The following is a 13,573-nucleotide window of genomic DNA, read 5'->3' as shown; positions in this document are numbered from 1 at the left end:
CAACAAATGAATGATTTATTCATTCACTACATAGCTTGAGGGTTGATGTATGGTTTGGAAATCATTAACCTTAGATCTTTTGTTGGATTAAAAAAACATGCCCCATAGTTTTTACAGAGGGTGACTATGGCCACAATTTAATGAAAATGGCACAAACACTTTTTCTAGAAAGCATGGCACCCACCTACACACTTTTTCTAGCAAGCATGGCACCCACCTATCCAAGTTGTAGGAATAAACCACCCATTGCAAATCCTCATGTGTAGTGTTTTTGAGTAGCCACGTTGTCAAGAAGGTGTTCTTTTGTGCCTAAGCTCGTCAACATCAAGAGCAAGGTTCTCGACACTAGGAGGTAGTGTTGAGATGTAAAAATACCCAATCTATTTCTATGGGCCTAAGCTCCTCAACATAGAGAGCAAGGTTCTCAACACTAGGAGGTAGTGTTGAGATGTAAAAATACCCAATCTATTTCTATGGGCCTAAGCTCCTCAACATAGAGAGCAAGGTTCTCAACACTAGGAGGTAGTGTTGAGATGTCAATCTATTTCTATGGGCCCGTTTCCATAGAAGGCATGGAGGATGTGTGGTTGTTATAGAAAAAACGCTAAACAAATCCTATGTGTTGAGCTCACCACCACACAAATGGTGGGCTATTTTATCTTGATCCGCTTTATATCTCTGCAATTGATTTTCTTTTGGCAAAGTGTGGGAATTGGTCTTATGAAATTATGACGATCACAATTTCCGAATTCCAATACCTGAGTGTATGCAAACAGAGGTGTAATTTGAAAAACACTTGCAAAATTAGGGTTAAATTCTGAACTGTTGGGAGGTTTTAGTAAAAAAATACATTCAAATTATTCAAAAATAGCAACAAATACTTTTAATTTGAGAGATGAAGAGAGAGAGAGAGTGTGTGTGTGATTTATTTATTTATTTTTGGGGTAGTGGCGGCTGAGAGCCCCAAGTCTCACCCCAAACTCCAATCCAACATTTATACATAAAATAGTACCGTACACGAAAATGGAGAGAGAGAGAGTGTGTGTGTTATTTATTTATTTATTTATTTTTGGGGTCGTGGCGGCTCAAGTCTCACCCCAAACTCCAATCCAACATTTATGGAACTTGTTCTACATAAAATAGTACCGTACACGAAAATGTCACCAAAAAGTTTCTGCACACATGCTTTTTTAGGGAGATTTTAGTAAAATATAAATGACAAGAGAATTAGAAGATTGGTCAGCAGGTCACCGACTTCCGACTTTTCCCGCCGTATTCCAGACAGGCACAGAACACATGCAACAGAAAGAAAAAGCAGAAAAGCAAACAGAAAGATAGAAGAGCGTGGAAGCTCAGTACGTGTTACGCCATCACCAAGAAGGCGAGGTACACCAACAAAGCCAACAAAGGAAGAAGCAGCAGCCTGCCTACTGCATTCGTGCGCATAACACAGTACTTTACAGCACAGTGTAAGCAGAGAAAGAGCCGTTGATACTGTTTGCAAGAGCAGGGCGGAGCTCACAGCAAAGGGTGAAGAAGAAGAAGAAGAGGAGGAGGAGGAGGCACTGTAAAGGCAACCTTCTCAACAAAGGCAACGTTTCTTGCAAGTTGAAGGCTTCCGAGAAAAGCACAAGCAAGCGAGGAAATCTGCTGAATACAGTGCATCATCCGAAGAGGCAACGAAAGCAGAAAAAGCTTGCAGTAGCCATGGCCGCCGCTGGAGAAGCTTCTGTGGTGAGGGCATCATCAGCTTGGGTCGCAAGCCACGCTTCGCATGTTTCCATCAATGAATCAGGCATGGCACATAAATCCTAACCCTTTTTTCTCCTTGCTTTTGATCACCGGGCAGGCTCTTCTATCTTTCACGTCTGCTGTGCAGACCTTGCAAAAATGTGTTATTTTCTCTCATTTATCCGCTCTAGACTTGCAGAGAATCCTATTAGGGTTTGTTTCCTCCAGAAATGTGGTCATTTTTTCCTGCTGAAATATGGCCTTACTCCTAGCCCAAGTTTGGCAAACCAGCTAAAATATGGCCATTTTTCCTGCTGAAACGCGTCCATTTTTTCTTGCAGGATCATGGTATTTTTCCTGCAGAATTACATCCATCTTTCCTCTGAAATGTGGTCATTTTCCTGTTGAAATATGATCATTCTTCCCATAGAATTTTGGTCATTTGTCCTGCACCTTGTTTTCTGCAAAAACATTGTTATCACTCCTTGCACTTTATACCTTGATGTCCTGGTGCATGTGTCAGAAATTGTTCTCTAGCTTTAGGAATTGATCAGTTTGAGCTTCTAGCGCACATCTGCAAATAGTTTTTAGGCACCACAATTAATTGTTTTGTTTCAATTCCTCCCCAGAATTGAGGAGTTTTTTTTTCTATTTTTTGAATAAACTTAAGCATTCTTGTTACCTTCTCTCTCTCTCTCTCTCTCTCTCTCTCTCTCTTAAAACATGGCTTGCCACATGAACCCTTGCATGCTCATTTCCTGTATCCTTTTACAGAAATAAAGCTAAATTCTATTTCAGCTAGAAACCTACACACAGCTTTGATGCATAGTTTTTTTTGCCATGTGATGTCCTCTCGTGTGAAAGAAGTAGTCAGAGGCTGCGTGAAAAAGCTATACACATGCTTTTCTCTTTGTGCTTTTACCTCTGGAGTATGTCAAAGTCATGGAGCAGTGCCTTTAAAAGGAGGAGCTTGCTAGTTGTACTCAAGATATAAAAATACAGGCTTCACTTTTGCAAAAGTGCAGTGCCAATCAATCTGTAACAACATCAATCCCAGGGGCTATTTTGATTGATGGGCACGATATTTCAGAGAACCTGTGTTACGTTCTAGTTCATAAACTGGCAGTGCACCAGCCATCCAAAGCCCTGCCAGGGGTTGGGCATGTGAAGAACAAATGGATCATGCTGCCACAAACCTTATGCTGCTGACCAAAGACAGCAGAAAATGTTAGCTGCCCCAAGTGTGAAATATATTTTTGATGGGTTTTAGAATTAATGTGCCACATTTCACTTATCCAGTTGCTTTCTCCAATGATAAGCCCACATGCCTAAGTGCTCTTTGGCGACAGCAGGAAGGCAGGTCTTAATTGGTCAGATTTTACTTGGCCTAGGACTCGATAACTGGGTGGTGGGCATAATTTGTTGCTTAGGCATAGTTGAGCAGAGGGGAATTGCTTGCCTGTAGGTAGGTCAGGTTCTGATCGTAGCAGTTGCGCAAAAACCTTAGTTTTTTGCACACCTAGGTGGAGGAGAAAATGGATGATAGCTCTTAATGTTTATCAATGCAGCATCAGACGATCATGTTTATTCCTTCTTATTCAGCTTTGTTTTTGTTTGTTACCAGCTCACTCTTCAACTCAATCTACCCCTTGTTTTAATTCATGTGCATCCCCATCTTTTCTCCACTTGGTCTTGTTGCATTATGATTGTACTCAAGTAGATTTTCTTTCTTTGTGGTGTTGTGGTTAATGCACCATCGTGGGTTTTTTAAGTCCCATTCCATGCAAATTGGTGAAAGTCAAAATACATGACACATTAAGAGCTTTAAAAATTGATCTACAAATTGAGACCTTAAAATGATTCAACTTAATATGCATGAGGTGCATGTAGCTTATGACTTGCTTTCTAGCGCTTTTGTGGTGTTAATGGTTATTCTTGTGTTTGTGTGTGGGTGTGTATGCAGAAATAGAGAAAATGGTGGAGGATTTGGACGGAAATATACACATGGATTTGTGGGATTTTGAGGGCATTCATTATTTTGATGATGGTCCACTAACTGTTCAATATTTATTTGTCTTGGATGCTTTGAACTTCTGCTTTTGGCCTGGTTTGTTTACCAAACTTTTTCATCACTAAGCTTTATTTTTCTTTTTTATTATTTTATTATTTTTTTGGGAGGGGGAGTTGGCTAGAGTTTGATTGTATAGAGAGCCACTTGAGAAAAGGAGAGGAAGCAAGAAAGTTAATTGAATCAAGATGTCTTAGTACAAAAAAGAGGGGTGTTGTTTTTGTTGTCACATAGTAGGGCATGCATTGAAGGCTTGTCCTAAGAAACCCCCTTGCCTAGACCATAGCCCCAGCCTTTACGGCGAGCCAAGATTCCACAAACCCCGAGGATGCCCCAAGTTCTTGAAATCCTAGTTCCGCGGTTGGCGGCATTGTTAGTGGGGAGCTCGTAGATAAGCATAAGGGTGCCTAGGACCAACAGCATGATTGCAAGGAGTTACTCGAGTTTTGGCTACATAAGTGGGCAACTGGTCATTGTGTCATGACCCTGTGAAAGTGGAACAGCACAAGTGTGGGCATGGTGGTTGGTGAGCAAGATAAATATTTAATGATTCATATTTGGGTGCCCGGACAAATAGTAATATGTGTGGACATCCCCAAGTGTGAAGGGGGACCAAGGGATTTATTATTTATAATGTTTTAACCTTGGGTGGCCCCTAGGCATAAGTGGCCCTTAGAAACTTTAATGAACATTAAAAAAGGAGCCTAAGATATTTATGGAAGGGGGCAACTCCACTTTTGGAGGTACACGTCTCTCTCTTCTCTCTCTCTTGCTTTTGGGAGGAAGTCGTGCAAGCTAGCTGTGTGGAGGAGAAGGGAAACACAGACGGGCTGGTTGCGTGGAGAGTAGCCGTATAGAACAGCTGGCCGTACAAAACAGGCGGCTGCAGGTTGACTGGCGGCTGGTACAGGCGGTGTTGGCGAACAGGGTACGGACATCAGGTACAGTCAGGTACGGTGCAGTCTCGTACAACTGGTATAGGCGGCAGCTGCACGCTATTTGGTACAGACGGCTGTAGGGCGACCAGGCGGTGCAGACCTGTACGGATAGGTACAGGCAGGTACTGCAGTCTTGCCCAGCAGGTACAGGCGGGACTGTTCAGTCCTGAACAGCTGCAGACGGCGTATCATCAGGTGCAGGCGGCGCTTAAAGAAGATTGCTGCAAGTACTGTTTCTGAGGCGGCTGCAAGGGAGAAAAGTACAGACAGGTACACATGTGTTGCAAGTACAGATCCGTAAAGACAAGTGCACACGTGTGATGCAGAGTTGCTGATGCAGGCAGTTGCAAGTACAGACTGGTACGGTCAATCCCTCTGGTGCAGAACTGCGCATAAAAATTGGTAAGCTCTGAACATATCTTTCTTTCTTTCTCTCCACTGGCTTATGTCTGCTACAGAGCCAAAGATAGGCTAAAGGCATTTACCTTTTTACAGCAGTTTGATGCTGCTTTTTCTGGTGGTAATTACACGGAGTCCTCTAAGGTGAGAAAAGCTGCGACTTTTCTCAAAGGCAATGCATTGCAGTGGTGGTCCACTCTTCTTTTGCAGGGCATAGCACCATCTACTTGGGTACAGTTTAAGCAGGTGTTCTCTTCCGTATGGCTCACATCTACTTTTGAGGTCGATGTAATGATAGCATGGCACAAGTTGGATGCATCAAAGTGTGAAAATCTTGAGGATTATAATAAGAAGTTTTGGGAAGTTACTTCCAGTTACTTCTTATCGTGGAGTGCCTTTGTCTGAGCAGGTGGAGAAGTATTGTTGTGGGTTGCCCAAGGAAGTGCGTGACCATTGCATAAAGACTCGAGTAACAAATATGTCACAGATGATAGAGAATGCTATGGCAGCAAATGCGTTACTCACTGGAGTCTCATCTGGATTTAAAGAAAGTAAAAGCTCAAGCAAGAAATCTGAAAAGTCAGGGCATGCTTTGCGTGATGCAAAAGGGTCTACAGAGAAGCGGTATAAGAAGATACCAATGCCCAAGAGAACTCCGTAGGAGAGACAGGCTTTGATGGATGCTCGGAAATGTTTTTACTGTACAGAGGAGGGACATGTCTTTTAATAGGGTCAACATCATAGGGTCAACATTACAAATTCTTACACTTGGCATGCCATACATTCCAGCCATGTTTCCAAACATACCATTATGCATACCGGGCTGCATGCCCCCATACATATTTCCTTGCATTCCAGGTTACATACCCCCAAACATGTTTCCTTGCATTCCGAACTGCAAACCACCATACATATTCCCTTGCATACCAGGCTGAAAACTAGCTCCAAAATTCCCTGGAATACCCATGCCTCCCTGAGGATAACCCCCAATCATGGATTGGAACACAGAGCCACCACCAAAATAACCTGGATGCATAGACTGCTGTGGAATAGATGGCTGTCCGAAAAAGGAACTCTGTGAGTTGGCACCAAAAGCATATTGCATGTTCGGAAATTGTCCAAAAGATGGATCCTGTGGGAAGGCACCACTATGACCCTGAGGTAGGTTCTTAGAACGCACCTTCTTCTTCTTCTTTTCAGGCTCAGAACGGGATCTCATAAATTCAGCAAACTTCTCACTTTGTGTGAGCTGCATAAACACATCCATTACACCTGCCAAACAATTTTTAAACTGAGCATCATCTTCCTCTTTGCTAGGCATATCTTCTGGCTGTGTTACATCCTTATATTGTGCATCATCTGCAGCCTATTCTCCTGCAAGAATATCCTCAGATTCATTTCTCTCGAGAGGTCTCTTGCTCTTCCTCTTCATTATAAAAATATTCGTCTTCTGTGTCAGACATGTTGCTGAATTTTTCAGCAATGACTTTCCTTGAGTCAACCACGAGCTCACCCCCTTAAGAAAGTTGATGATGGGTCCCGGCAACGGAACCTTGAAACCGGCCTCTGGTAGAAACCAAAGTGCGGTAGACTAGCAGTCACCCTTCCACTTGTAGTCCAAATAAATAACAAAATTAACTGGAGCTAGAATGCCCCAAAACTGAAATGAAATCGACACCTGTTGGCTCCAAAGCTTGGTGCCCCTTTCGTATTTCTTTATTCAGATTCAATGAGATGTAAAACTGAGTACAACAAAGCCAGCCAGGAGAATAAACCTGTATGTCCAATCTGCAGGCCTCAACACCTCTTAGCACAGAGGATTCACACACAGATCTGTGTCCCACAAAAGCAACACATTGTGCTTCCCTCTGATCAACCAAGACAATTCAGCAGGGCAGCCTTGAGCACACATCTGGCATATTCCATGAACATGGTTCCACAACTCAGTTCAAATATACATCCACTGTCCAGTCTCTGTTTCCACCCTTCAAACTGCCATATCCCTCCTCTCACAAGGGGCCAGATGACACAACTCTGCAGCAGACATAAGCCAGTGGAAAGAAAGAAAGACGGACAAGTTCAGAGCTTACCAATTCAATGCGTGGATCTGCACCAGTGGGACTGATCGTACCAGTCTGTACTTGCCAAAGACTGTCTGTACTTTCCTCCCTGCAACCACTTGACTGATGCACCAACTATGCTCTGATAAAACACCGCCTACCACTGTTCAGGACGGAATAGGTCTGTAGCCGCCTGTACCTATCCGTACAGGCCTGCAGTACCTGACTGCACCTGTCCGTACAGGACTGTACGGACTGTACTTGCAATCGCTTGAACCTGTCCGCCTGCTGTCAGTACTCTGTCGCCAGCATCGCCTGCAACCAGCTTGTGCGCAGCAACCTGTACCTGCAGTCGTACAGCAGCCAACAGTACGGACTGTACTTGCTGTCCGTACCTGCCAGCGTCGCTTGAACCAGCCTGTGCGCAGCAGCTTGCTCCTGCAGAAGATGCGCCTGCTCTGTACGGGCAACAACCTCCAGCGTTGTACGGCCTGCAGCCACGCACGTGGACTGAACGGCCAGGGTTTGTACGGCCTGTTCTGTACGGAAACCAGCAGCCCCTCCTATGCAGCCAGTCGACTAGGAATTCTCTTCTCCTCCACGCAGGTTGCTTGCACGCTTTCCCAAAAGCAAGAGAGAGAGAGAGATGAGAGAGGCGTGTACCAAAAGTGGAATTGCCTCTTTCTCCAAAAATATCCTAGGCCCCTTTCTTTAATGTTTATTAAAGTTTCTAAGGGCCACTTATGCCTAAGGGCCACCCATGGTTAGAACATTAAAAATATTAATGTTCTTGGTTCCCCTTCACACTTGAAGATGTCCACACATCATAACATTTGTCCGGGCACCCCAAATATGAATCATTTAATATTTGTCTTGCTCACCAACCACCATGCCCACACTTCTGCTGTTCCATTTTCACAGGGTCATGACAGGTTATGTGGACAGTGAGGAGTTTTTCATCATGCCACTTGATGGATGTGATGTTTTGTTTGGTATGCCATGGTGCCATAGAGTACATGCGGTGGTGGATACATACAATAGGAAGATTACTTTGACTCATAGAGGGAAAGAGCATATTTTGGATGTAAAGCTTAAAGGGGAATCTGTTCCTATTGTATCAGCTTCTGCAATTTCATCAGTAATGAAAAAGCATCTTTTCGCGTACTTGATTTTTATAAAGGATGCAAAAGATGATGAGTCCAAATCTAATTTGTCTATATTAGGTAAAGACAGGACTGATTTCTTATGTGAGTTCCACGATTGTTTTTCCGAGTCATTGCCAGGAGAACTTCCTCCGGAAAGGCCAGAAGATCATGCTATTGATCTAATTCCGGGTAGTACTCCACCAAATAGACCGCCGTACCGTGTTAGTGCAGCTCAGCAAGAAGAAATTATGAGTCAAGTACAGGAGTTGTTGAATAAAGGGTTGATCCAGCCTAGCTCATCACCCTTTTGCTCACCTGTACTCTTAGTGCAAAAGAAAGATGGTTCTTGGCGCATGTGTATTGATTACAGGGCGCTAAACAAGAATACCGTCAAGAATCGATTCCCTATACTGAGGATCGATGACATACTGGACCGCTTACAAGGCTCAACAGTCTTTAGTCGGATAGACTTGAAAAGCGAGTATCATCAGATACGTATTAGACCCTAGGATGTGCATAAGACAGCATTTCGAACCACTTTTGGGTTATATGAGTTCTTGGTTATGTCCTTTGGTTTGACAAATGCACCTGCCACATTTAACAGAATGATGGACAGGATTTTCCGGCCTCATAGAGCGTTTGTGGGCACATTCTTTGATGATATGATTGTGCATTCACACACTGAGGAGGAGCATAGGAAGCATTTGGCCATTGTGTTTGAAGAACTCCAGAAGCATAGGCTGGTCATTAATGGCAAGAAGAGTGAGTATCTTGGGGCATATTGTGTCTAAGCATGGAGTCCGTATGGATCCTTCGAAAGTGGAAGCAATTCTTAATTGGCCAGATTTGAGGACCGTGCATGAAGTACGCAGCTTTTTGGGATTGTATTCTTATTACAGGCGGTACATACGGTATTTTGTTGAGATTGCTTCGCCTCTTCATGCCTTAATAAAGAAGGCAACTCCGTTTAGATGGGCTGATCAGGAAATTACAGCCTTTAAAAAGCTTAAAGACAAGCTTACTTCGGATCCCGTATTGGTATTACCGGATCTCCGAAAGGCTTTTGTTGTCCAATGTGATGCATGTGGAAACAGCATTGGGGAAGTTCTTATGCAGGAAGGACATGTGATAGCCTATGAGAGTTGCATATTACATAATGCCGAGAAGCATTTACAGGTTTATGAGAAAGAGATGTTGGCTCTTTCTACATGGAAACACTATTTGCTTGGGGCTGATTTCACTGTGTAGACAGATCATCAGACCTTGCGATATTTCCTCACGCAAACTAAACTTTCTGAGAAGCATATGCGATGGGCCAATTTTTTGTCTATGTTCCACTTCCAGATTGTGCATGTGGAGGGCAAAAAGAATGTTGTGGCAGATGCTTTGTCACGCAAGCCACAGGTCTCAGCAGTTTCACTTGCTTATCACCATGAGCTTGATGAGATGAAAGAGCGGTATGCCCATGATGAGGATTTTGGAAGGCTCTATGATCAGATGTTTGAGGGTCAGTGGCATGATCATTATACTCTCAGAGATGGTTTTTTGTTGATGCATGGTAGATTGTGTGTTACCAGGCAATTACGACTCAAGGTTGTGATTGAAAGTCATTCTCCACTGTATGCAGGTCATAGAGGTATTGACGCCACAGTAAAAGCAGTTGAGACTTTCTTTTATTGGCCAACCTTGAGAAGAGATGTTGATGCTTTTGTTAGGCAATGCATCGTATGTCAGAAGGTGAAGTTTGACCGTCAAAAGACACCAGGGTTACTTCAGTCTTTACCTTTTCCAGATAGACCATGGGAGAGCATTGCCATGGATTTTATATTTGATCTTCCACGTACACAAACGGGGAATGATGGCATTTGGACTATCATATGCAGGTTCAGTAAGCAGGCTCATTTCATTCCCGTGCGTAAGACGATCAAAGTTGATCATTTGGGGAAGTTGTTCTTGGCGAACATCTTCAAGTATCATGGCTTGCCTTCGTCTATCATTAGTGACCGTGATCCACGGATGACGAGTTTATTCTGGAGAGGGTTGTTTGACAACATGGGTACAACTTTCAAGTTTTCATCTTCATTTCATCCACAAACAGATGGTCAATCGGAAGAGGCTAATTCTACAGTGTTAGATCTTCTTGAGTGTTATGTGTCAGAGCACAAGCAACAATGGGAAAAGTATCTTCCTTTGGTGGAGTTTGCATATAACAACACCGTCCATACCTCGACGGGCAAGGCGCCTTTTGAAATTGTGGAAGGAGGGAAGAAGGTACCACCCATTTTGCACACGAAGGATAAGATCTTTGAGGCTGATCGGTATGTGGAGAACATGGATGAAGCTTATCAGAGAGTTAAGTTGGCACTCCAGAAAACTCAGCAAAAGCAAAAGAAAGCAGCAGACCGTCACAGACGTGCATTAGAGTTTGCATTGGGTGGAGGAAGGTGACTTAACAGATTCACCTCAGGTTTTGCAGCTTTATCTCGATGCCTTTGAGTTGGAGCCGACTCTTGTTACGGCTCATACATGTTCAGTTGAGCATGGGTCTGGAGCATTGCCTGATGCTCAAGAGGGGGGTAGCACCTCCACTCCCTTGATACAGACAGGCTCAGATGACATCTAGAGGTCGCTTGGTGCAGCTTTTGTCTCACCCGAAGGTACTGATGGCTGACAGTACATCTGTTTATGGGACTTCTATGATATATGTGTACTAGTCACATTGGATGTTGTGGTTGTGTATGGTTCACAGTGGTATACAACTTGGGCTACTACTACACCATTGGTTTGCAGTGAATGTTGCTACATATGCATGGCTTAGAGAGATTAGGACACTGATCTTGCCATATTGTACATTTCCCTTTGGATATTTTGCTGTATCACCAGATTGCAATCGAGGACACTTGCCATTTTTCAAGAGGGGGGTATGTCATGACCCTATGAAAGTGGAACAGCACAAGTGTGGGCATGGTGGTTGGTGAGCAAGATAAATATTTAATGATTCATATTTGGGTGCCCGGACAAATAGTAATATGTGTGGACATCCCCAAGTGTGAAGGGGGACCAAGGGATTTATTATTTATAATGTTTTAACCTTGGGTGGCCCCTAGGCATAAGTGGCCCTTAGAAACTTTAATGAACATTAAAAAAGGGGCCTAAGATATTTATGGAAGGGGGCAACTCCACGTTTGGAGGTACACGTCTCTCTCTTCTCTCTCTCTCTTGCTTTTGGGAGGAAGTCGTGCAAGCTAGCTGTGTGGAGGAGAAGGGAAACGCAGACGGGTTGGTTGCGTGGAGAGTAGCCGTACAGAACAGTAGGCCTTACAGAACAGGCGACTGTTGGCCGTACAGAACAGGACTGGTGACTGGTAGAGGCGGTGCTGGCGACCAGGGTACGGACAGCAGGTACAGTCAGGTACGGTGCAGTCCTGTACAACTGGTACAGGCGGCAGCTGCTGTACGACAGCTGGTACAGGCGGCAGCTACATGCTATCTGGTACAGGCGGCTGCAGGGCGACTAGGCACAGACCTGTACGGACAGGTACAGGTAGGTACTGCAGTCTTGCCCAGCAGGTACAAGCGGGACTGTTCAGTCCTGAACAGCTGCAGGCAGCGCATCATCAGGTGCAGGCGGCGCTTAAAGAAGATTGCTGCAAGTACTGTTTCTGAGGTGGCTGCAAGGGGGAAAAGTACAGACAGGTACACACATGTGCTGCAAGTACAGATCCGTACAAACAAGTGCACACGTGTGATGCAGAGTTGCTGATGCAGGCAGCTGCAAGTACAGACTGGTACGGTCAATCCCTCTGGTGCAGAACTGCGCATAAAAATTGGTAAGCTCTGAACATATCTTTCTTTCTTTCTTTCCACTGGCTTATGTCTGCTACAGAGTTGTTTCTTCTGGCCCTTTGTGAGAGGAGGGGTATGGCAGTTTGAAGGGTGGAAACAGAGATTGGACTGTGGAATTGTATTTAGGCTGAGTTTGAAGCCATGTTCATGGAACAGCCACATGTATGCTCAAGGCTGCCCTGTTGAATTGTCTTGGTTGATCAGAGGAAACACAGTGTGTTGCTTTTGTGGGACACAGATCTGTATGCGAATCCTCTATGCTAAGAGGTCTTGAGGGTTGCTAGATTGGACATGCAGGTTTACTTTCTTTGATTGGCTTTGTTGTACTCAGTTATACATTCCATTGAATTCGAATAAAGAAATACCGAAAGGGGCGCCGAGCTTTGGGGCCAGCAGGTGTCGATTTCCTTTCAGTTCTGGAGCATTCTAGCATTTGTTATTTATTTGGACTACAATTGGAAGGGTGATTGCTAGTCTACCGCACTTTGGTTTCTAGCAGAGGCCGGTTTCACATTGTCTTGTTTGTCAGCGGCAACACGGAGGATGTGATTATGGAATAGGCTGATCGGCGATCCGGTTTTTCTTTGACCTTGATAGACAGACAAGTGGAGGGATTAGCATAGGAATGAGTACGAGTAAAGTTGGTCATCTAGGGCACGGAGTTTGTGCGAGATTTCATGGTTGCTCCTCTTGTTGGAGCAGACATAATATTAGGCATTCGTTGGTTTCACAAGCTCACCCTAGACATTGACTGGGAATGGCACATTTTTCATATTCTTTGAAATGTGTCCAAGGTGCCTTTAGTCATCGAGTGTGAGCCTAGAATATGTAACTTTCCGCTCATAAGCCATATGCAGGATAAACGCGAGGTTTAGGAAGCCACCTAATACACATGCATAAACAAGATTAAAGAAACCAAATAGAAGGGATGCAGGCAAGCTCACCACCCAATTGTAGGTTCACATTTGCAAACCTCCCTTGAGCTAGGGGCTAAGGTTCCACTTACACGAGTCCATGCCAGTTAGCCCTGGTGTCCCATACCACCAGTGCCTGTCCATAGGGGCCTTCGGCAAGATTACCCGCCATGTCCATGGCAGGAGTAAGCATCTCGGTCCAGGTCCAGACCACAATGAATCAATAATAACCGGAGACTGACTTATAAATAATAGTTCAATCAAATAGCCTTGGATTTATAAGTCAGTCTGAACCTTAGCCACTTGAATTCACCTGCTTTTCCTAATCCCAGGGCTAAGTTTATGAGGTTGCCCACATTGTCAAGATCCATGTATACGCTTGTCATTTCATGCATGCGCTCATCAAACATCATTTTGCACTTGCCATTGTTAGATAAATATTACCACACTTGTTGCAACTTACACTTTTGTA

General features: G+C 44.1%; 1 protein-coding gene across 2 annotated transcripts in view; it reads left to right on the top strand.

Annotated features, from left to right (window-relative positions):
- The first annotated feature begins 1,256 nt into the window (after nt 1-1,256).
- LOC147602755 (uncharacterized) overlaps nt 1,257-13,573 on the top strand; it is a 44,233-nt gene continuing 31,916 nt past the window's right edge. Inside the window, exons 1-2 of one of the 2 annotated variants that reach the window (XM_086797538.1) lie at nt 1,257-1,795; nt 3,695-3,838. In XM_086797538.1, coding sequence (XP_086653664.1) covers nt 1,708-1,795; nt 3,695-3,838 — 232 coding nt within the window. In that variant the 5' untranslated portion in view covers nt 1,257-1,707. The remainder of the gene's footprint in view (nt 1,796-3,694; nt 3,839-13,573) is intronic. The other variant, XM_086797539.1, reaches the window with a different exon arrangement.

The sequence above is a fragment of the Cibotium barometz genome, chromosome 66 (genome assembly GCF_041138505.1).
Source record: "Cibotium barometz isolate CiBa-2024 chromosome 66, ASM4113850v1, whole genome shotgun sequence".
NCBI lineage: Eukaryota > Viridiplantae > Streptophyta > Polypodiopsida > Cyatheales > Cibotiaceae > Cibotium > Cibotium barometz.
The sequence above is the reverse complement of the archived record's forward strand: the minus strand, read 5'-3'. Positions and strand labels throughout refer to the sequence as shown.